Source organism: Pristiophorus japonicus, chromosome 2, assembly GCF_044704955.1.
Source record: "Pristiophorus japonicus isolate sPriJap1 chromosome 2, sPriJap1.hap1, whole genome shotgun sequence".
NCBI classification, from domain to species: Eukaryota; Metazoa; Chordata; class Chondrichthyes; family Pristiophoridae; genus Pristiophorus; species Pristiophorus japonicus.
In genome coordinates this window covers 317,947,360-317,972,587 of record NC_091978.1, presented here as the reverse complement: position 1 = coordinate 317,972,587, position 25,228 = coordinate 317,947,360, and the positions used below count along the sequence as shown (strand labels likewise).

The following is a 25,228-nucleotide window of genomic DNA, read 5'->3' as shown; positions in this document are numbered from 1 at the left end:
TCACAGCGCAGCCCGGGAGGCTGCTGTGCTGCTTCAGACAGGTAGGAAAATTAAATTTTTAAAAAATTATTTGCTTTATTTATCATTTATTATTCAGGATTGCTCTTTATTTGTATAAGTGAGACTGTTGAATGCTTGTAAAATTGAATTACTTCCCTCCACCCTGCCCTGCCTCTCGTTTCCTACGCCTGATTTGTAAGTGTAGGCAAGGTTTTTCCTGAGTGTACAAAAATCTACACTTACTCCATTCTAAGTTAGATTGGAGTAAGTTTTTACTGCCTAAACTTGCAAAACAAGCCTAAGTGGCTGGACACGCCCCCTTTTGGAAAAAAAATCTGTTCTAAAATGAAACTATTCTAACTGACTAGAACAGGAGCAAACTAAATGCCGAGAAATGCAATTTCTAAGATGCTCTATTCTAAACTAATTGCTCCAAAAAAATAGGAGCATCTCAGGCCGAAACTTGAGCCCATCATTTCTAATCTCAGCTTCCGGTGCCATCCCCACCTGATCGGTCTCCCTGGTAAATACTGAATCAAAATAATTATTTAATAGTTCTGCCATCGCTGCATGTTATTTTATCTCTTAGTGGCCCCATCCAGACTTCGCTTCTTTTTAAAAAATGTGCGCTTCTCTCCTAATCTCTTCGTATTCTCTGGTCATGATCTCTCCTGCGAGACATGCATATGCCTCTTTCCTTAACCTCAATTTTTTTCTTTTATCTTTATTTGTCTCATTAGTATTTAGTTAGTTCTTGTTTTTTTAGCAGAATATTTTTTTCCTGGGCTGTTTTAAATATTCTACATAATTGTTTGCCAATATTGTTGTCCATTTCATTTTCCCAAGTTCCATTCACATCCCCTCAAAATCAGCTTTTTTCCAATCTTTGTCATGCTTATGCCCTTCTCAATTATTATCTTATGCTTACTATCGTCTAGATGCTCCCCTACTTTTACTTCTCTTATCTGCTGTGGTTCATTCCCCATTACTAGATCCAGGAACAAATCCTCCCTTGTTGGGCCATATGTCCAACTAAATTACAGTAGAAGAAATTTCTAGCCACGGTGATGGGCTTCCATACATGTTAAATACCCAGCTAGTGGGAGATGAAAAGAGTCGTTCTAGACCCCTGGACAAAATATTGTATTGGTCACATTAAAAAAAAAATCACTGATGACTCTCTTCCACTCAGCTGGCTACATATTCCATTATTCCCTGTCCAAACCACTATGATGACACATGGGCCTTACATCCCCATTCTATCTGAACCTCATTCCTTCAGCATCTTATTGACCTTTGTGCATTTCATCTGAACCCCTCCTTTAATAGATTTATCATCTATCGTCCTCCCAAGTCTTCCAGCAACGTCTTTGCTGAATTTTGTTCTTTACCTCGGCACTGAGAAACTCCTACTTTTTAATTCCGTCTCCTGTACATAAACTCTCTCTGCTCTCTTTCCTTAAACTTGGTCTCCGTACGCCAACTCGGTCATACCTTTCAACATTATCATTGTGAGGCTGTGCCATCTCCAAGATCTCAATCAACAAGGTCCTCCCTGATCACTTCCTTATCCCCCTCTTGTTGGTTCTCATCAGTACCCTCTCTAGTTCCCAAATCCCTCTCTTCTGGCTCACCGAGAACAGTTTTTAGGAATTTGGGATGAAAACCGTTTTTTTAAATAAGAGAGATGGGAATGGAGTATTTCAAACAGAAAGTCTCCCCCGAGACCTTCCTCCACTTTTAATATCTTGAACTAATTAATTTGGTGACAGATGAATCTGGGAAACTTTCAAGACAATCCTAGTACATCAAGAGGATATTCACCAGAGAGTCAAACAACTGCAGAGGACCATGGAACAAAGATTACAGAATACAGGAAAGGTTTTCCTTAATCAGAATGACTTTTTCAATGGCTACAATGTAAAACACCAAAAGTTTAAAATACAAACAGAAAATGCTGGAAATACTCAGATGATCAGAAACGATCTCAAACATTAACTCTATTTCTCTCCACAGACGCTGCCTGATCGGCTGAGTATTTCCAGCGTTTATTTTTATTTCAGATTTCCAGCATCTACAGTATTTTGCTTTTGTATTAATGAAAAGTTTTAAATGACTGCTGTTAAAACAGCAGTGACACAAGGAAACCCTCAAAGCCTCTTTGAAAAAATGTAACGTCCCCACCGACACCTGGGAATCCCTGGCCCAAGACTGCTCAAAGTGGAGGAAAAGCATCCGGGAAGGCGCTGAACACCGAGTCTCTTCGCTGAGAGTAAGCTGAAGCTAAGCGTCGACAGCGGAAGGAGAACGTGACAACCCAGGCATCCCACCCACCTGTTCCTTCAGCCACCTTTTGCCACACCTGTGACAGAGACTGTAGGTCTCTTCAGTCACCTGAGAACTCATTTCTAGTGTGGAAGCAAGTCATCCTCGACTCCAAGGAACTGCCTATGATGATGATGATGACGACGACCCAAGGAAAGATCCATATATAGGGTTGCCTTTAAGGAAAAAGCCTGTTGATTAGACATGGATTTTAGTTTCAGATGAAGTAAGGCTTATCAGAACCTAGGAATATTGCTAATACTGTTTTATGTCAGCTTGATGCCTCCCTTGTACAGTTAACCATTATGAAATACATTTTTCAACACTTCGAAATTTGAATAAAACATTTATATATCACTAAAACTCTTCACACAATCATTCTGTATTCACAGAAATTTAGTGCACACAAATCAACCTGGTCTTTCTGCACCTCCTGGTGGGCAGTTTTAAGAATGTCTGGTGTCAGTCTTGCACAACGAAATCAATTATGAGCCCTGCCACAACAGAGGCTGAAGTTTACAGATTGAATTGGTGTATATAGGTTAATTTACAATATGGACTAATTATTAAATGCTGAGGAAAAAAAATCAAGACTTGAAACTATTTTATTTAGCCTCAACAAAGTAAACACTAATTTCTAGAATAGAAAAACAAACTCCTCCAATTACTATACCATCCCCCTCCCTCTGAGGCAGGACAATAAGAGGGCATAATTATTTTGGACAGTCATTGCAAATCTAATAAACTTACATAAGAACTGTTTGCACATCTTAAAGGCTCACAAAAATTGTATTTAAGAGTCTAACTTTCAGTTACTGCAAGTTCCTCGTGTTAGACTGTCAGCACCTTGAGTAAATCCACGCTGTGACTGTGACTAAAACAAACCATCGCCTTACAGTAATGAACCTGCTCAATGTCAGGAATACTGTTACTAAAACAATAATTCTACGTAACTAAAATTATTAAATGAAAATAAAGATTTAAACATTTTTAATTTCTGCTAACCACATCTCCCTTTGCCCCCACCCCCATGTCACTTCCCCATTCTATTTCTCTTCAATAGTTATTATTTTAACTCTCACTTGGTGTTACCATTCATCCAAGCAAAATTGGGCTCTGCAGGCCACAGCGAGTTTATTGACCCAGTGCCAACTCTGCCTGACTGGATGCATTTTTATATTGGGAGCAGATAACTTAAGCATTGGTTTGGTTTAGGGGCTTGCTTGTGCAATAGATGTGACCATGTCTTTACACTTTGGACTTCCAATTTGCTTTAAGAAAAAAACCTTTATGATCAGTTTTCAGTCAATGATACTACTTTTTGGAAGTTGCTCCCCCTTGCAAAATGGATAGAAACCCGGGAAGGATTAAACAGCTAAAGGGATTTGGAGAGAGTCACGTTTCTTGGGAAATGGGATCCTACATGAAGAAAAATAAAATTGGCTTCGAGCTATCATCTAAAATATGAAGATAGGTACAGTCGCACCACAGATAATAATTAGGTCAAGCTTTGATATTTCAGCATCAAACACTCAAGCACAAGCACTGGATGAGCTACTATGTCAGCAGCACTGGTATCAAAATTGGGCGAGACAAGATAATTTATCCACAGAGCATTAAAGGTTTAAGTATAATTACATTTCAGTTTGCAATTCAATTTTTTTCTTGTACCAGCAACTAACTTGCAAATCAGGATTTATTACACTTCTGTAATCCTGCTGTGCTTATTTTCATAGCTCTATGAAGCTTGAAAGTAATAATGCGATGATGTGAGAATGCTGGATTTTGAGTGACCACTCCCTCAAATATCTTGTTTTCACTTTCAGGGGCCAGGTTCTCCACCAATCAAAGGCAAATATCTATTGTTAACGCTTCTCTCTTACAAATCCCTCTGTGGGCTGTTTGGCTCATTTAAAGGGCTATACAGGCGGTTTTGGTTTGAAGCCAACGCCAGTATTGCTTTGGGCTACTAAGAGGTGAGGCGCCTTCTGATTTTCCCTAACCCGACCTGAAAAACAGGTACATGACAATTGAAAATCAGGGAGACACCTTGGTCAGCTCACTGCTGCCCCAAGGCCTGGCTGATGCAATTTTTAGGCCGGCCTGTAAACTGCCGAGCAGTCCACGCACCTGAAACAGATGGAAGGCTGCTTAAAACCCAGATTGCATTTTTCAGATACAAATGCATGGAGTGTGCACAAGACTATGCCCCCCACCCACCCCCCTCCAAACCATCCTGCCCACTGTCAGCCGGCTGTGGAAACTGGCCAATTTCCCACCCTCCTAGATCTAGAAAACTGCAACAGAGTTGCATCCCCCTCAGTTTCCACCCTTTGCTTCAGTGTGAACCACAGCTGAGATCAGGAACTCAACGTGCTCAAATCATTTTTCTATATTTTTACCAGAAACATTTTAATATACTCTACTTTCCTGGCAATCAAATTCATTTCTTGTGCAAAGTGTAACTGACTGTCAAGACGGTAGAGGGTGGAAGCTAGGTGTTTCTTTTGAGGGAGGAAAATTAGGAGCATTACTACCAGGCTGACCTGCACTTTCTGACATCCAAGAGCAATACTGGCAATGGCTTGGACGCAAAGCTGCCTGTCCTCTTGAGTGCAGAGAAATGTGGCCTGCAGAGGGATAAGATAACACCATACTCAATTTGAAGGAGCAACAACTCACATTTCAGTACACACATATCATAAGGACTTTACAGTTACTGATATTAAGGTTATAAATATGATTTTTGTGAGCCTTACTTTCAGTACATCATTACATGGAAACTAACCAAAAATGAAGAAGGGTCTGAATATTCTATGGATATAACTGATTATATTCTGAACATTACACTTCAATGGTGCACAACATATGGTGAGTCAAATCTGACCCATCAGACTTTTTGGACTGATGCAAGAGGCCACATCAACCAGTTTGATTGGTCCAACTGGCCTTCTGTATTCCTGAGGCATCTCAATAATATATATTGGCTACAGCAGTTTCAACAGCCTAACACATCATGAATTAGCATTCTCATAATCATTTCTGAAATCATTATCTAGCTATAACGGCTGAGGGTGCAGATAAGATACATTGACAAAGGGAAGAAATAAAGTCAAAGGCTGTTCTGGTACTCTACTAAATTGAATATACTGGTAGGACTTATACTGACTACACTCTATACTATTGAGTTTCGCATCTTGAATGTAGCATCATGGGACGTATCTAGTGGAAGCCAGGCATTCCCCACAGTAGAAGCATGGCTAATTGGCCATTGAGTTTCTGGTGTACTCAGTCACCACTTGAATAAATCTAATCGTGTGTTTCAGGTCAAAATAGTTGTGCAGTACTCCTCTACTTGCTACATCATGGAAAAATAAGCTACACATCTAACTATGACATGAATCAAATCTCATACTTTGAACCACATATTCATTTTCAACCACACTCATTTTCAAGTGCAGAATTATGTCTTTGGTGCAAACAGTGCAATTGCTTTAGTGTAGGCAGGGCAAGCAAATATTTAGACGTTTCAGTTTTCAGTTAATGAACGCATGCTGTGTAGTACTTTTAGTAGCAATTCTGCACCAATGAACCAAATAGGATGTTGTATAAGAATCGTCTATTTCAGAATCAAATAATAGTTAGAATGTTGGCCAATGCTCTCTACCATAGTTATTTTTCTTTCCATAGTACTTTTACATCAAACATTAGTAACAAAAACTGTTCTTATTCATCCTCAGACTGCTTTTGCATACCTGGCCAGTGAGCACTAACTTTGAATAAGGGTCTGCTTTTCCAAGAACGTTTTTGAATCCAAAGGGAATTATTTAGGAACAAATACTGTAGTTTATGATGGAATATTCAAAAGTGAATTAAAACACAAGTGACACCCTAAACTTTCATATGCTCTTTGCCCATTATTCCAGCAAAGAATCTGCTGAAATCTCTACTAGGACGACAGTATACAGCAGCCTTCTGATGATGAAAGAATTGAACTGTGGATTAATGATTTACAATCCAGATTTTCCCTCGGCATTTCTCTTCATTGCATATGGAACACTTCTGCATTTGGATTTTTGACCAGCCAGGTACCAAAACCATGATGCACCAGCGATGATTTCAGCAAACCTTTTGCTTCTTGATATGATTTTGCCATCATCTGGAAGGAAATTAAAATTTAAAGATGAAAAGAACATGAATGCTGGAAATCTGAAGTAACAGAAAGTGCTGAAAATGTGCAGCAAGTCAATCAGCACCTTCAGCATTGTTGAGAATGAGACTCCAGCCATTTATCAAGGGTGTAATTCCAACAGAATTTCTTCCATTACTTCTGAATTTGACACTATTTTCAACACCATTCATACTCTTTAAAATATGGCACAAGCTGACAGCAATAGAACTTTTCCTCCATAATTAAAAAAAATTCTCCAAGCCCACGTGTTTGGCCCCTACTACTACTTGTTTCATATGATGGGGAAAAGCTTATAATGGGATGTCTAGTTTGGCTATCCATTTGACGGCCTCGAGGTGTCGAGTGGAGAAATGAGATGCTTCCCGCAACAGATCTTAGTGGGCATGTCTTCCCATGGTCTAGGACCCATGGTCAGTCGCTCTTTGGGTCATCCCTCATCTTCCACTTGTGGAGCAGGTGGCCGCATTGTCCATGCCCTGTACGGATTCGATTGAGCACTGTCCACCGTCTTCCAGGGAAGTCGAAGCCAGGAATCTCTGCTGTTGGGTCAATGATGAGGTGTTGGGTCTTTATGTTGCATGTGTCCCACGAGTCCGTTGATCTGGATATCTGCCAATACCAGCTGCATGAATATTGGCTGCTGTTTCCCAGAATGGCCGATGTGATTTTAAAACACTTTAGTGTGGGCTTTTCAAGTCTTCATGAATGGGAAGGTCGATGTTGCTCATGATTTTTTCAATTTCACGGAGAACGGTGGCGTCGTGGCGAATAGCAAGTGGGGCAATGTGGGACAGCACCGGGAGCCATTCAGTTGGAGTGGACTTGAGCGTCCCTGATACCGTCCTGATGGTGGTGTTTAGCTGCATGTGCACTACTTGTTATTCTCCATGACAACAGAACTGAGAATATGTGTAATTATTGAAAACAAGACTTGAGCCAAGCACTACTGTAAAAGGGATGGACCTTTAACTTCAGTACATTGCAAGGGGATCAGTTCAGAATCTTCAACAGGATATATTTCACCTCACACACTTCACAAATTCCATTCTATGGATGGGACTGTAACTAAATTAGCACTCTACTGCACAGATTATAGTCATGCACCTCATCCGACATTGACAAACATTGATAAAGAGGCCACCTAGAACACAATAGGCCAAAACAGCCCCTAAACCAAACTAATGTTATCTGCTCCCAACAAGAGAAGGACCCCCATAGACTTGCCCAGTTCTTGCGTCTAATGGCAAGAAGATACAATTATCAAATGTGAGGCAATTGGACACCTCAATGTGGAGAATTTGCCAAATCCAAGCGAGTACTGCATCAGTTGTGCATGAAATTGGGGAAACACTGTGGGCTGGAAATTCATCGAAAACCACCACCACCAGTTTGGCGCCCAAAAAACCGCTATGAATTCTCGGCGGAAAATTAATGAAAAAATGGGATAAAATCCGCCTGGTGGGAAAAATCAGCGTTGCACAAGGATTTGCAGTGGAAACTGTGATCCTTGTCAACTTTAGTCCGAGGCTGATTACCGCTGTGAGTTGGGCTTGGCAGGGGGAGGGGGAAAGAGAACACAAAAAATATAATTTTTTTTTAAAATCGCAGAACATTCACAAGACCCTTTTCCAGTGAATCTCTGCAAAAGAATTTTAAAATTAACTTACCTTTTTTTTCAGGGTTTCATACCTAACGCCATTCCAAGGGCTGCTCCGACTGGTTTCTCCTCAGCGTTTTTTTCCTCCATCTATGTATGGGTCACCGCTGTGACCAAATTCGGGAGGAAGATGTTTTTCGAGTGTTGCATACCGGCGGTTCGCTCCCCAGTGGTATTTCAAAACCGCCGGAAGACTTCGATGAATTTCCCGCCCAGAACGAAGAAATACCACAAAAAAACGCAGCAGAAGTCTGATGAATTTCCAGCCCCATGACATGATACCTTGGGAGGATTTTGGTTTACTGCAGTAATCAGGCAGATGGTGGGCATGGCAACGAGAGGATCAAACCATCTTTAATGGTCAGGCCTCATTAGCATGCAGCCAGTGAACTTAGTGTGCCGGGAGAGCGCGGGGGGGGGGGGGGGGGTGGTGGGGGTGAGGGGGCGAGAGTGAGGGTCACAGGGCTAGATTAGATGGGGCACGAATGCTCTTCCTAGCTGCACAAGAATGAAAGAAAAATATTTCTGGCTGTTTTTTAGCATGTTCTCATTGGGTAGAGAATGCCCATTGGTACATGAAAATTGTGTCGAATTCCTGCAATGTGTGTTAAATACGTAAAGAAGGTCCCAGCCTGTCTTGAGCAGAAGCCCTCGCTGCCCAGTTCAAGTTCAGCTTGATAATCGAATTAGACGAGCCTTGTGTGGTCAGTCTGCAAGACTGTTATTTTGAAAATTTTTGTTTGCCATTGTCCTGCTTTCCAGCGTAAAAGCGACAATTGGCATACAAATTCCATCCCAATGGATGGGACTGCAACTAAATTAGCACTCTACTGCACACATTATAGTCATGCACCTCATCCTACACTGACTTTTAAATGGTGAGCTTAATGCAAGGCTATACTACCTTTCCACCGAAGACAGAGGCATTGTTGACCTAGTAGATCAACAAGACTCTGCCTCCACTGCCAGTATATCACCAGTAGACTTAATGTACTGTCCAAACCCTACCTTCACCCTCTGTCTAGTGGGTCTCTTCACCCACCCAATCCATGGTTACCACTATCAAAAGGATTTTAATCCTTTCAACCGTCAACATTAAGTATTAATGAAATGTAGAGAACTTTGCAAGATCCTCACTACGTATCTTTATGTACCATGTAATGTAACTGTTAACATTCCACAGCTGAAGAAAACGTGTGAATTTTGCTGAATTCAATAAAATCCTTTTAAAAAGGTCTAACCTTAAGCACTTTCCATGGGGAACTTGTGTATGGGGGTTTTCTTCATCCATGTTGCTAATGGAAAAATAGGCTCACCATTACCTTGTATCACTAGATACAAATTTTTAGAGCTAGTCTCAGTAACTCCTTGAATTCAGTTAAGTTAGATAACCATTTCATCTTTAACCCGTATCATGTACACATTGTTGGAAAAAGTATTTGATTCTACCAAAGCAAATTAAGCCTGCACTTGTCATTACATAACTAGGGCTGGATATGTAGTTAGGTGTAGCAATGTAATATGACATTTTCTGAGCCAAAATTATAGTTAGCGTAAATTTGACTGAGATGTTTCCTTAACCAGAAGGTAACTTTACCTTTGCTGCATGATATGTCGGAACTGCAGACAAATCTTCTCTATTAGCTTCTTTAGCAACCAGATAGAAACGACTCAGCATGGCTGCTTTGCATAAGCGACTGGTCATGGAGGTACCACTTTTAAAGGGAGAGCTTAAAAACACAACAAATGCCACTTTTTCAAAAGGACAATAAATTGCTAAATCAACTAATTAGCACTGCTAAATTTAATATTCAAAACAGGTTTGCTTCAGTTGATAAAATTAAGTTAATCATATTAGTACAAGTTCAGTTCTATGCAAATCTTTACATAATGACCCAAATTGCGGGAATGGCGCATCTTGCGGCGAGCGATGAGAACTGGACCTTTAACCTTGACCGTCAGAATGGATTATATTTTCACTGCAAATGCAAATTGATAATGGCGTATCTGGGACCTCAAAAGTTCTGCCCAATGGTTTATCCTTTTGTTTCATTGGTTAAGGAGATAGAGAAACAGAGCGAATGATGGAGAAGAAATAGGGTAAATTAGAGTCAAAATTAGAAACAAAAAGAGAAATAAAGAGAGGGAAAGAGTGGATTGGGATAGAAAGAGAGACAAAGGAAAAGTAAGAAAAAAAAATAAAAGAACAGAAGAGTATTGTAACCCAGGTGTGTTTGGAAATTGTTGTATTAGTCTTTGAAAGTTAATGATGAGTGAATTGCACAGTCGTGTGCGAAAATTGTCTTCCAACACTAACAGAAGTGTGGATGGCAAGACTGGCACAAAAATACTGACAACAAACATTTTAAAAACCTCTAGGAACAATTAATTACCTGCTGGAGTGAAACTCCACAGCTTCATTTGTTCCCTTTCTGTCCTCCAAAGTTGAGTTTCATGACAATGACCTGATTTACAGTCCTAACAGGGTCCTTACTGTTGTGTATCTGTAAAGCATGCACTTCCATATTCCCCTTAAGTCACAAGGGATCCCAGCATCCCTTGGGAGAGTTCCTCACTCTGGAGAGTCTTGATAAAAGACTGAGGTCACTGTTACATTAACCTCCCTGTGTGCAGCCTCATCTGTGTTAGGAACACATTAACTGGCGACAAGTAGACGAATCCAACGCAAAGATGCAGCAAACTGGGCATCCTGGAGAAGTTCTCGGAGGGCGAGGACTGGGAAGCCTATGTCGAACGGCTAGACCAGTACTTTGTAGCCAACAAGCTGGATGGAGAAGGAAGCGCTGCAAAAAGGAGAGCGGTCCTCCTCACGGTCTGCGGGGCACCGACCTACAAGCCTCATGAAAGATCTTCTGGCTCCGGTGAAACACACAGATAAGTGGTACGAGGAGCTGTGTACACTGGTTCGGGAGCATGTTAACCCGAGGGAGAGCGTGCTGATAGCGAGGTATCGGTTCTACACGTGCCAGCGATCTGAAGGTCAGGAAGTGGCAAGCTACATCGCCGACCTAAGGCGACTTGCAGGACAATGAGTTTGATGGCTACCTGGAGCAGATTCTCAGAAACTTTTTTGTACTGGGCATTGGCCACGAAACCATCCTACGAAAACTTTTGACTGTAGAGACACCGACCCTCAGTAAGGCCATTGCGATAGCACAGGCGTTTATGTCCACCAGTGATAACATCAAACGAATCTCTCAGCACACAAGTGCTAGCAATGTTCATAAATTAACTGGCACTGTATTTGCGAGCAGAAATGTACAGGGCAGAAACCACAAGTCTGCAACTGCCAGCAGGTCTCAGGTGACCTAGATGACAAGAGTCTGCAACAAAGGATGAATGCAAGGCAATTCACACCTTGTTGGCGTTGTGGAGGCTTCCATTCAGCCTATTCATGCTGCTTCAAAGGGTATGTTTGTAAGAGCTGTGGAACAATGGGGCACGTCCAACGAGCTTGCAGACGAGCTACAAGCTCTGCAAAACCTGCTAACCACCACGTGGCAGAGGAAGATCGGTCCATGTGGATCAAAGCAATTTCGAGCCTGAGAGAGAGGAGGCAGATGCTGAAGTACAAGGGGTGCACACATTTGAGACGAAATGTCCACCTATAATGCTAAATGTAAAATTGAATGCCTTACCCGTAGCCATGGAACTGGACACTGGCGCTAGCCAATCCATCATGAGTAAAAAGATGTTTGAGAGACTGTGGTGCAACAAGGCACTCAGACCAGCCCTGAGCCCCATCCACACGAAACTGAGAACGTACACCAAAGAACTCATCACTGTCCTAGGCAGTGCCATGGTCAAGGTCACCTACGAGGGCATGGTGCACGAACTGCCACTCTGGATTGTCCCGGGCGATGGCCCCACACTGCTTGGAAGGAGCTGGCTGGGCAAAAGCCGTTGGAACTGGGATGACATCCGAACGCTATCACATGTCGATGAGGCCTCATGTACCCAGGTTCTTAACAAATTTCCTTCCCTTTTTGAGCCAGGCATTGGAAACTTTTCCGGGCGCAGGTGCGGATCCACTTGGTCCCAGAGGCACGACCCATTCACCACAAGGCGCGAGCGGTGCCTCACATGGAGGAGGAGAGAATGGAAATCGAGCTGGACAGGCTGCAATGCGAGGGCATGATTTCCTCAGTGGAATTCAGCGAGTGGGCCAGCCCAATTCTTCCAGTACTCAAAAGTGATGGCACGGTCAGGATTTGCTGCGATTATAAAGTAACTATTAATCGTTTCTCGTTACAGGACCAATACCCGCTACCTAAGGCAGACGACCTAGTTGCGACGCTGGCAGGAGGCAAGACGTTCACCAAGCTCGACCTGACTTCGGCCTACATGACGCAGGAGCTGGAGGAGTCTTCGAAGGGCCTCACCTGCATCAACACGCACAAGGGACTGTTCACCTACAACAGATGCCCGTTTGGAATTTGGTCGGCTGCAACGATCTTCCAGAGAAACATGGCGAGCCTACTCAAGTCGGTAGCACGCACGGTGGTTTTTCAGGACGACATATTGGTCACGGGTTGGGACACCGTCGAGCACCTACAAAACCTGGAGGTGGTCCCCCAGCGACTGGATTGCGTAGGACTGCGGCTAAAGAGGTCGAAATGCGTCTTCATGGCACAGAAGTGGAGTTTTTGGGGAGAAACAGAGGCCATCAGGAACACACGCAGGCCACAGAACGTCACGGAGCCGCGGTCGTTCCTGGGACCCCTCAACTATTTTGGTAACTTCCTACCGGCGTTAAGCACCCTCTTAGAACCCCTACATGTGTTATTGCGTGAAGGTGAGAACTGGGTATGGGGAAAAAAAACAAGTAATTGCTTTTGAGAAAGCCAGAAACATTTTATGCTCCAACAAGCTGCTTGTATTGTATAGCCCGTGTAAAAGACTTGTGCTAGCATGTGATGCGTCGTCGTACACAGTCGGGTGTGTATTACAACAAGCCAACGTTGCGGGGAAGTTGCAACCTGTCGCCTATGCCTCCAGGAGCTTGTCTAAGGCCGAGAGGGCCAACAGCATGATTGAGAAAGAGGCATTAGCGTGTGTGCGGGGTAAAGAAAATGCATCAGTACCTGTTTGGCCTCAAATTTGAGCTGGAAACCGATCACAAGCCCCTCATATCCCTGTTCGCTGAAAACAAGGGGATAAATACTAATGCCTCAGCCCGCATACGAAGGTGGGCATTCGCGCGATCAGCGCATAACTATACCATCCGCCACAGGCCAGGCATCGAGAACTGTGTGGATGCTCTCAGTCAGCTACCATTGCCCACCACGGGGGTGGAAATGGCGCAGCCTGCAAACTTGTTGATGGCGGCGCAGCCCACAGACTTGTTGATGGTTATGGAAGCGTTTGAAAATGATAAAGTACCTGTCACGGCCCGCCACATTAGGACTTGGACCAGATAAGATCCTCTGCTGTCTCCAGTAAAAAAAAAGTGTCCTGTTGAAATGCAAGAGCTAATCAAGCCGTTTCAGCGGCGAAAGGACGAGCTGTCCATTCAGGCAGACTGCCTGTTGTGGGGTAACCGCGTAGTGCTGCCCAAAAAGGGCAGGGAGACATTCATTTCGGATCTCCACAGCACACACCCGGGTATAGTAATGATGAAAGTGATAGCCAGATCCCACATGTGGTGGCCCGGTATCGACTCTGACTTAAGAGTCCTGTGTACGGCAATGCAGCAGGTGTGCTCAGTTGAGCAACGCGCCCAGAGAGGCACCACTAAGGTTGTGGTCCTGACCCTCCAGACCATGGTCGAGGATCCATGTCGACTATGCGGGCCAGTTTCTCGGTAAAATGTTCCTGGTGGTGGTGGGTGCTTTTTCAAAATGGATTGAAGGTGAAATAATGTCGGGAAGCACCGCCACCGCCACCATTGAAAGCCTGAGGGCCATGTTTGCCACCCACAGTCTGCCTGACATACTGGTCAGTGACAATGGGCCATGTTTCACCAGTGCCGAATTTGAAGAATTCATGACCTGCAATGGGAGCAAACATGTCACCTCGGCCCCGTTTAAACCAGCTTCCAATGGGCAGGCATAGCGGGCAGTACAAACCATCAAACAGAGCCTTAAACGAGTCACAGAAGGCTCACTCCAAACCCGCCTGTCCCAAGTACTGCTCAGCTACCGCACGAGACCTCACACGCTCACAGGGGTGCCCCCGGCTGAGCTACTCATAAAAAGGACACTTAAAACCAGACTCTCGCTGGTTCACCCCAACCTGCATGATCAGGTAGAGAGCAGGCGGCAGCAACAAAATGTAAACGATGGGTCGTGCCACTGTGTCACGGGAAATTGATCTGAATGACCCTGTGTATGTGCTAAACTATGGACATGGCCCTAAGTGGATCGTGGGCACGGTGATAGCTAAAGAAGGGAATAGGGTGTTTGTAGTCAAACTAGACAATGGAAAAATTTGCAGAAAGCACCTGGACCAAACGAGGCTGCGGTTCACAGACTGCCCTGAACAACCCACAGCAGACACCACCTTTTTCGAGCCCACAACACACACTCAAAGGATCAACGACACCACCCCGGACCAGGAAATTGAACCCATCACACCCAACAGCCCAGCAAGACCAGGCTCGCCTAGCAGCCCTGCAGAGCCAACAACATGCCAGCCCAGCGAGGGCACAGCCAACACACCAGAACAGACATTTGTACCAAGGCGGTCCAGGGAAAGAAAGGCTCCTGACCGCTTCACCTTGTAAATAACTTTCACTTTGACTTTTGGGGCCGGGGGGGGGGGGGGGAAGTGATGTTGTGTATCTGTAAAGCATGCACTCCCATGTTCCGCCACCAGGGAGCGCATACCCTGAAGTCCCATGGGATCCCAGCATCCCTTGGGAGCACTGTATATAAACCGGCCCCCAGGGCCTGTTCCTCACTCTGGAGTGTCTTGATAAAGACTGAGGTCACTGTTACTTTAACCTCCCTGTGTGCAGTCTCATCTGTGTTAGGAACACAATACTTACGACATGAATTACCAACCCTAAATGGCAGCAGCGAGATTAATTTGCATTTACAGCACAAATCCAGCAATTTCTGGACATGCAATTAAATTCAATGAGGGGCTCATGGCGCATTTGACATTTTTTAGGTTTTGTTGACGCCCAAAGGCAGAGTGGCATAAATCGTTCAGCAATTTATGGTGAATTGGAACTCATGACATATTTCTTCTTCGCCACAAATTGGTGGAACTTTTGTGAACTAATAATGGCGGGCACCATTAATTTACCATTATTTTTCCAGCAATTTCAGGGCCACTGTAACCAAAATGCAGTTTTTAAAATGAACAATTAGAATTTGTAGCCTTAAAGAGAGACATTCCCACAGTTTAGCAGAAGAATAATAGTGTTTTACTGGTGTAATACTCCTGTCCTAATAGACAGCATTCCATTCCCGACTTACCATGAGCAACAACAGTAGACATTTGCTCGTAAAAATATAAAAACATTCCTGGAGGCTTGCATTTCACTTCAGGTGCATCAGTTTATGAAACATACCAATTTCTGTGCCAAACTTTCCGAGCAATAGAAAATGCTTTCTAATTAACCAACAGGATGTTTCACAGCAATTAGCCACCAATTGATTTCAGTGATTAGACCTCATGGCCTTAAAGGGACAGGTAGGATTAGACACATTCACCTTAGCACTGTAGTACATAGTATAACACTCCTATCCTTGCAAAACAAAATATCCAATTTATGGAGGAGACGGAGACGAGGACGAGGAGATGAACACGAGGAGGAGACAGAGACAAGGAGGAGATGATGGAGACAAGGATGATGAGGAGGAGATTTGAACACTCCCAGCCACCAGCTCCTCAAGGTCGACCAGCAAGGCCATGAGCAGTGTCTCCCACTGAAAGTCAGCAGCCTTCCAATAACCATGCTGCAGCCACTGGGATAGCACTGTGTGACATCAGTAAGATAAGCAAAAGCACACAAGACAATCAATAAGAGAATGCATAAGGGTGATGAGTTGATTTCTTATTGCCATATTGGATGGATAGATATATAAAGTTGGATTGGAAAGTTTGCTTTGTGGTGGCTTTAATTTCAGCATACTGGCTAAGAGGACACTGTGATGGTCAGTAACAAGAGGGAAGGTAAGGTGTGGGAGCAATGTTGAAAGTGCAATTGGGATTGTGGTCACTGGTACGACAGAAATTTCACTTCTTCCCTGATATCCCAGCCAGAAAGGGGCTGTATGGGTTGCATCCTTCCTTTTGCTTCCTCCTTTTCGATTTCTTCTTCTTCTGTGTCTTCCTCTTTCCTCTGCGAACAGATGCTGTCAATCTGAAATTACTGCATAAAATGCTGGAAATACTCTACTGGTCAGGCAGAATCTCAACCCGAGAAGTGAACTCTGTCTCACTCTCCACGGATGTTGCCTGATCTGAGTATTTGCAACATTCCTTTACCATCCGAGGCCTTGCAAACATCCAGCAGCACTCCCTACACACTTAAAAAAAAACTTTTAACATCTATTGCAACAAGCCACTACTTCAATAAAATCAATAAAAACCTAGTCTTAAAAGCTTAAATTTAAACGTACCTGAAAGATGTGTGTCCCTTTAAGAGGTGCTGACATCTCGGGTCGAAGTTCGGAGTGGTAACGGTAAGTGGTAACGCGAAACATCCGTAAGACAAACGTCCTCTACCAGCCTGTCCTCGCCACGGAGCACTGCCCCCGAGTCATCAAGATCCACAGTGCGGCCCTGGACAACGTGGACCATTTCCCATAGCGCGGGAGCCTCTCATCAACAAAAGCAGACATTGATGAGGAGATTCAACACCGCCTCCAGTGCGCCAGCACAGCCTTCGACCACCTGAGGAAAAGTGTGTTTGAAGACGAGGCCCTCAAATGGTCTACAGGGCTGTAGTAATACCTGCCCTCCTGTATGGCTCAGAGACACCATGTATAGTAGACACCTCAAGTCGCTGGAGAAATACCTACAAATTCCCTGGCAGAACAGACACACTAACATTAGCGTCCTCGACCAGGCCAACATCCCCAGCATTGAAACACTGACTACGCTTGATCAGCTCCACTGGGCAGGCCACGTTGTCCGCATGCCAGACACGAGACTCCCAAAACAAGCGCTCTACTTGGAATTCCTTCATGGCAAACGAGCCAAAGGTGGACAGAGGAAGAAACGTTAAGGACACCCTCAAAGCCTCCCTGGTAAAGTGCAGCATCCCCACTGACTCCTGGGAGTCTCTGGCCGAAGACCACCCTGGGTGGAGGAGGCAGATCCGGGAGGGTATTAAGAGCCTCGAAACTCGTCGGCGAGTGCATGCGGAAGACAAGCGTAGGCTGCGGAAGGAACGTGCGGCAAACCTGTCCCACCCTCAACGACTGTCTGTCCAACCTGTGGCAGAGACACTGTTCAGCCACCTAAGGACTCATTCTAAGAGTGGAAGTCTTCCTCGATTCCGAGGGACTGTCTATGATGATGATTTTTGTTCCAGGACACTGACAGTTACCAGCAGTGCAAAGGGAGTAAGTAAAATGGCAGCTGCCGCAGGACCTGCCACTAACTGGCGAAAGAGCGCCGGCTGTCATTTTTTCACTATTTCATGGTGGTACAGAATGGTGATAATTAGATGAATTTCTAGCCCTGTCTGTTTAAAAAAATATTTTTTTTCTCATTAGTATTTTTCTCATAACTAATTAAATATTGGGAAGACTGAAGCCATTGTTTTCAGTACCCGCCACAAACTCTGTTCCCCAGCCAGTGACTCCATCCCTCTTCGCTATGGCATCACTGAAGTAGAGTAGCCCATGGCTCCACTAGAAATAATGCAGGCCGCAACTTTGGACTAATGCGATAACTAATCTGATCTGGAGTCATTAACATTACTGGTTGAGAATTTGAAATTGTTTCTGTCTGCAACTGAGAAAGTTGATGCTTAAATATCAAACAACATTTTTTTTATTTTTTTTTGTTAAATGGGACAGTATTTTGAACATAAAGTACTCCATTAGTTTTACTTTCCATTAAGTACAGCCATTAATCCATCATAGTATATATTTTTTAAATCAGCACAATGCAATATTTAGGTTATTTTTCAAATTTTAATCTGTTAGTATTTGTAATAGTAGTAGTAGTAGTATTTAATCTGTTCGTAACATTCCCCTGAAATGAATGGTGTGTAATAACCAGGGATTCCTATGGGATAAAATGAGGATAAAAAGTTTAATAAAAACTCAATAGTTATTTACAAATAATGAAATTGATAGTTGTGAAGCAGGACAATTGTAAAAATGGAACTCAAGACATTTTGTTTGAAATAAATCAGGGAGTCATGAGCAATTTTATCTGCATGAGGCTGATTTTATCTGCCAGATAGGAATGTGGACAAGTGAGCAGCCTGCCCATCTGGGCGTGTTAGCAGGAAGACTCGACAGGTAGTGGTTGGAAACCCCTGGTTATTATACAACATACAGTTCAGGGGGAATGGAGCAGAGTTCTAAAATCGTGCGGCTCGAAGGCTATCGCTGGGGACCCACGGCACAAGGTAAGTGGCTGTGAGGGGAATCTGGTCAGAGGAGCGGTAAAGTCAGAGCAGGGGAGGCTTAAGAATCATAGATACTTACAGCACAGAATGAGGTCATTCAGCCCATCGTGCCTGTGTCGTACAGGGTTACAGACAAAAAGCAGGAATGTGGGACCAGTCGTGCATAGTCCCAAATCCCTGCTTTTTGTCTGTAACCCTGTAAGTTCCTCATTGTCAAGTACCTGTGCAACTTCCTTTTAAAATTATTTATGGAATCTCCTTCCATCACCTTTTCAGGTAGAGCGTTCCAGATCCAAACAACTAAGTGAAAAAAATTCTCATTGCCCCTCCCCTCCAGAGCTTTTACCTAAGATTTTGAATCGATAACCTCTAGTTATTGACCCACTCACCAGAGGAATTTTTTTCCCTTACTTACTCTATCAAAACCTATCATCTTGAAAACCTGTATCAGGTCACCTCGTAACCTTCGCTGTTCCAAGGATAACAGCTCCAATTTTTTCAACCTCTTCCCATAATTAAAGTCTCTCATCCCTGATAACATCCTGGTAAATCTCCTCTGTAAACTTTCTAATGCCTTTACATCTTTCTTGAATTGTGGTGCCCACAATACTTCAGCTGAGGCTTTAACTTATAAAGTGCTAGAACGATCTCTTTGCTTTTATATTTTTCTATTTATAAACCCATACACTTTAACCACCTTATTAACTTGCCCTGCCACCTTTAAGAATTTGTGTATATGGCCACAAAGATCCCTCTGCCCATCTGCACTTTCAAAATCGTGCCATTTATAGTATACAGTCTTTCCATATTAGTCCTCCCAAAGTGCATCACTTCACTTTTCTGGTTTATCCCTCTCCACTTTCTTGAATAGTGGTATAACATTAGCAACCCTCCAGTCTTCCAGCTGTATCCAATAAGGAGTGAAAGATTGTGACAGTGCCTCTGCTATTTCTGCCTATGCTTCTTTCAGCAATCTAAATTGCAATGATCCATCTGGAATAGGTGACTTACCAATTTTCAATAACACTAATCTTTTTAGTATGCCTTCTCTAGCTATTGCTGTCCTGTCCATAATTACCCTCACCTCTTTTAATGTAACCTTCAAATCATCCACTTCCTTTGTGAAGACAGATGCAAAGTACTCATTCAATACTTTAGCCATGTCCTCTGCTTCTACATGAAGATTTCCCTTGGAGTCTTTAATAGGCCAGCTTTTTCCATATGTTGATAAAAATGCATTAGGTTTCAATTTAATGTTGCCTGCTAATTTTGTCGTAACCTCTCTCTGCCTGCCATATTAACTTTTTCAATTCCCTCCTGTACTTTCTGTAATCCTCCTGATTATTAAATGAATCTTGCTCCTAACATAAGCCTCCCTTTCTGTTTAATTTTAACTTTTATTTACTTTGTCATCCAAGGCGCATTAGCTTTGAATGCTGTATTTTTTCCCTTCAAAGGAACATGCTTAGTTTGTACCTGAACTATCTCTTCACTGAATGTTCTGCTCTCCATTGCTCTGTTACTGCTTTACCCTGCAACCGCCTTTTCCAATCTACCTGTGCTCGGTCTCTTCTTAAATCACTGAAATTAGCTCTTCCCCAGTTGTGCATTTTTACCTTCAATATTTTCGTGTCTCTTTCCATAAATACTTTAAACCCATTTATGTTGTGGTCACTGTTAGTTAGATGATCTCCTACTGTAACACACTCCACTTGCTCTACTTCATTTCCCAGAACCAGATCCAACACTGCTTCCTTCCTTGTTGAACTGGAGACATTTTGATCGAGAAAGTCCTGTGCACATATCAGAAACTCCTTCCCCACCACTATATTTTCCCCAGTCTAGATCAGGATAATTAAAGTCTCCTAATATTACTACTCTATTTTTGTTACATGCCTTTGAAATTTGCCTACAATTTTTCTCACCTATTCCTTTCTCATTGTTGGGAGCTCTATAAAAAAAAAAACTCCCAATTCTTTTTCTTATGGGACCCAGCATCTTCTGGCTCAAACAAACAAAAAATAATTAAGAAACTTACCCTGCTGGGCATCTTTTGGGCCTTGTTTTTTTTTTTTTACTTGGGGGATGGGGGGGCGGGGAGGAAAAGGAGAAAGCCACCACTGCTCCCCGCTCAGCCGTTAGATTAAAATAGCAGAATAGCAGATCAGGTCCTGATGATATAATCAGAGCCCAATCTGCATAAGTAAAGAGGACCCCGCTGGCTGCAGGTGGGCTTCCTTGCCATCTGCAATTTAAAATCAGTCGACAGATCAGTGGAGGAACAGAGTGGGTAAGTCCCCTGCTCCAATTTAACTAGGTTTCCACCAGGTTGGGGGAGTGGTAAAATTTCCCAGGGACACACACCGAGACAAACATTAACTGCTACTGGAGGACCATCAACACAGTGAAAGACACCCTTTGGTCTGCCCGAAACCTGCTGGTTGGTCTTCCAGAGTAAGGAGTTGTCAATGACCAAGTGTTGCAGACTGGCACATTCTAAAAGGACCAGGACTATGTGCTGAGGGATGCACTAAAGCTTGGTGCAGCCGCCACAAAGGCACAATGGGAAAGGGCCACAGTTTAAGGCCCTCCTGTCACTGTACAGGGGTTGGAACCAGTATAAAGGCCCCTCAGGCTGTATGACTTGAAAAATGTTTTAATAAAAATGTACTTGTAATCTGTTTAAGTAAATAGAGGACCATGTACTGCATTCATCTGTACTGCGCTATATTTAATGTGATTTGTAGATTGTATTGAAATGTATTTTTGACAAATTATGAATAAAGTATATTTTGAGAAAAAAAATCCTTATTTCTCACTAGAACCTGTAAGTTCACTGCCCTTTTGTTCTGTACCTTTTGCTCTTAAAATTGAGTAACACTGGTGAGAGAAATATAAATAACAACTACTATAGGCAAGATCTTCTGCATGTTTTGACAGAAATTCTGCCTCCAAATACATATAGGAACTGAAGTCCACTCAGAACTACATGTCCCTGTACTTCTGCTTTGGTCAGATGATGCTTCTCAGTGCACTGTATATATAGTCTTGTTCTAAATTACACCATTGACTATTTGATTGAGCAAGGAAGGCAGCATTGAGACCTTGAGTGCCAAGACATGAGCGATATAACATACAAATAAAAAAACTTCAAGCAACTTAGGTCAGACAGAGAATTGAGAAGTATGCAATGCAGAAAATCCGTGTGTGCGTGTGTTGGGGGGCGGGGGGGTGGGAGTGGGGGGGGCGAGAGTTTGAAAATTTTCGAAGAGTAAAGATGACCATATTTACAGCAAGTATAAAACATTTTTTCTCAGTCACCCCCTACACAAATAGCAGTATAATAAAGCAGTGTAGATTCCCAAAATTTATATTCTCAGATCAGTTTGCAGCACTGTCCCGTTAACGCGCTTGCCACCTTAAGCTGTCAGATCAAAACAATAATGTCTGGCAGAAGCGTATAAATTATGTGCTTCACAGAAAGCTTAGACACAAATCCACCAAATGCCTGGAACCAAAATGGCAGGCAGGGCAAGGGATTGATGAATATCTGGTGTAAAATAAAACATTGTAAAACGTAATAAAATTGGGTGGGGGGGGGAAACAATTCACTAACACGAGAAGAGAATGAAGGAAAGAGTCTGTACTGTAAAACATAACCGAAAAGAAGAAAATAGTGGTATGACCTTTTTCCAATGTTGGAGACAACATGGAAATCTGATGCTGACAACAGCTAAAAAAGAACTAAGGGTAGCCCACAATGAAATCGTTCAACAATGTGGGAGATCATTTGAGCTTGGCACAAAGATTTTAAAGGGGCAATAGTGGGTGATTTTCCTCCAGTGCAGATTAAATGTATCTGGAAGAATTCATGCTTATGGGAAACATATTCTTCTCCTAGCATGTAACAGTGATAGTATTTTGATGGCTATTTTGTAACTGCAACAATCCTCCAAGTACCATTGCTCCAACAGGAAGAGAACATTATCATTAAGTTCCCTACAAATATAATTAAAACAGACTGTTATTACTTAAGTGATGTGACTAAAATTCTGGAATAACTTCTAGTGCCAATAGGTGCTGAAAACGGAATGGACTTGGGCAGCAGGGCATACAAGTTTAAAAACCTGGAGCTGGGTGATAGTGAGGGTGGAGGGAGGGAGGTTTGTGGGGTTGGGGGGTTGGGCAGTAGAGGTAGTATTCACCACACAGGACAATTTATCAGAGCTGTTAATTAATGCTACCAATTAATAGGAAAGAAAGAACTATGCAAGATACTATCCAGCACGAAAGAATACCATATATATGATGAGAACAGCCCAGGATATTCAATGTACAATAATTAAAGCAGCAGTCAGATTCTGACTGGAGTGCTGCCTTGGAGCAAAACCCACTGCACCAAGAGATAATCTAAACTGAAACATCATTCGTTTACTCAAGTAATGTGGTTGCTAACAGTATTTTACCTTTCAGCGATCTTTCCAGTCGTACCATTCACCACTTCAACTAAACCATCTGACTGAGACCAATTCAGACTAAGGGTTTTATAAACAGCATTTGACTGGGAGGGATATGCAGCTTCTGTAAGGCTTATTTGCGGTTTGCTGACAATGTAGAAGTTTGGGAGCCTTGAAGTCAGTGAGTCATCTACACGCTGTTTAATTGCAACCTCCACTCCTCGTGTGTCTATGCAGTTTGCATCACCTGAAAGATCAAAATAAAATATGATTTTACAAACATTTCATTTAATTATTAAAATTAAGTTATAGGCAAGGTAAACAGTGCAGCTAAGAGTTAACACAAATTGAGAAGATTTTTAACAATCTTGTAAGGCATAACAACTTAACCTTCCTATTGTCCACTATACAAGTGAGTTTCCGACAGCCAGAGTAGACTTATGAACCGTTTCTCGTGCAGGAGACATCAGGGGGATCCATCATCATCAATAGAAGTCACAATTATGTTAATTGCTTGTACTCAAACAACAAACGTCTGTTAAAAGATCAAGCGGATATTTTCCTACGATTTACTAAGCAGCAGTGGTCTGTAATAGTAATCATTCTACTTTGCAAATATTTGAAATAACTTTGCCAGATTTGTGTATTTTGCTGATTGTAGAATCAAATCTGGTCAAGTTCCAAACTTTTGCATCCATATATTCCAAAGCGATTTATAGTCAATTAAGTACTTTTGAAATGTTGTCACTGTTGTAATGTAGGGAAACACAGCAGCCATTTTGTGCAAAGCAAGGTCCCACAAAGAGCAATGTGATAATGACCAGATAATTTGTTTATTAGTGATGTTAGTTGAGGGACACCAGGGAGAACTCCCCCATTCTTCTTAAAAGTAGTGCCGTAAGAACTTATGTCTATATGAGGGGGCAGACAGGACTTTGTTTAACGTCTCATCTGAAAGACGACACCTCCGACAGTGCGGCATTCCCTCAGTTCTGCACTTCAGAGTCAGCAAAGAATTTGTGCTCAAGTCTCTGGATTGGAACTTGAACCCACGACCTTCTGACTCAAATGGGAGTGTGCTACCACTGAGCCAAGGCTGATACAAATCTAGTCACCCAACTTTAAAAAAAATGGTGAAATACATGACACTAATCAATACTAGAGCTTCCAAAAGATTGTGACCAGTTTGTGAAGTTCTTAATGATAGAAGTGTGCTAGACAGAAATGCGACTTAAGAATTTTGAATTTTTTTCAAGTGTTTTAAGACATTTGTCAGCAACTTGGCTGTTCATACAGATAAAAGGTTAATTAACCCACAACTGATCTTACTAGCCATATTTAAGTTTTAGATTGGTTATGTTTCTTTTTTTTTGCCTCTCCTCCTCTCCTAGAAGATCACATGGTTAGGGAGATAGGTCAATTGTACATGTGGTTGCACCATGTCCTGATGGGGCAGATTTCAATGCTTAACCTTATATGCTCTGCTGATTTCAATCAAGCCTACTTCTTTTTCATTGGCACTAGAAGTCCTCCCAGACTTGTAATCGTGCAAAAACTTTCACAGCTATGGAGATGGTGCTAACTTTTAGTAGGTCCTTTCCTATGTGCTTTGCCCCACCCTAAGCTATCCTCCTCCAACACCAAATCCACACCCAATATTCGGTTATGGTCCACCCACCTGATCTGATACCATCTTGCTTTAAATGTCCTATTGTAACAGCTGTGGATTTCTGAAGACTTAACTTAAAATAATTCTGCAGGTCCTGATCTGAATCAATCTCCAAATTAACCTCTTGTTTGGGTATTGCCATGTCCTACTCCCTCTGAGTAGGAGCTGACCTCTTCACTAACAAGGATTTAGAAGGAGCAAAGATCATGAAGATTTGCTGCCAAATCTGAAAATGGTCTTTTAATTCGAAGGTTACCCAAATTTTGAATTTCACCCTCCACAGGTTCCTGATGCCAAAGTAGAACCCTTTCCACAAATTTACAATAATTAGTCTATTCTATTTCCAGGGTTTGTGATTCCGCCAGTT

The 25,228-nt window shown here is 42.7% G+C and overlaps 1 protein-coding gene across 3 annotated transcripts in view; it reads right to left on the bottom strand.

The window, feature by feature from the left end:
* Positions 1-4,550: 4,550 nt before the first annotated feature.
* adad1 (adenosine deaminase domain containing 1 (testis-specific)) overlaps positions 4,551-25,228 on the bottom strand; it is a 132,935-nt gene continuing 112,257 nt past the window's right edge. For all 3 annotated transcript variants that reach the window (XM_070871814.1, XM_070871818.1, XM_070871817.1), the window contains 3 exons: positions 23,202-23,439; positions 9,772-9,904; positions 4,551-6,484 (listed from right to left, as the gene is read on the bottom strand). In XM_070871814.1, the coding sequence (XP_070727915.1) occupies positions 6,368-6,484; positions 9,772-9,904; positions 23,202-23,439 (488 nt within the window). In that variant the 3' untranslated portion in view covers positions 4,551-6,367. The remainder of the gene's footprint in view (positions 6,485-9,771; positions 9,905-23,201; positions 23,440-25,228) is intronic.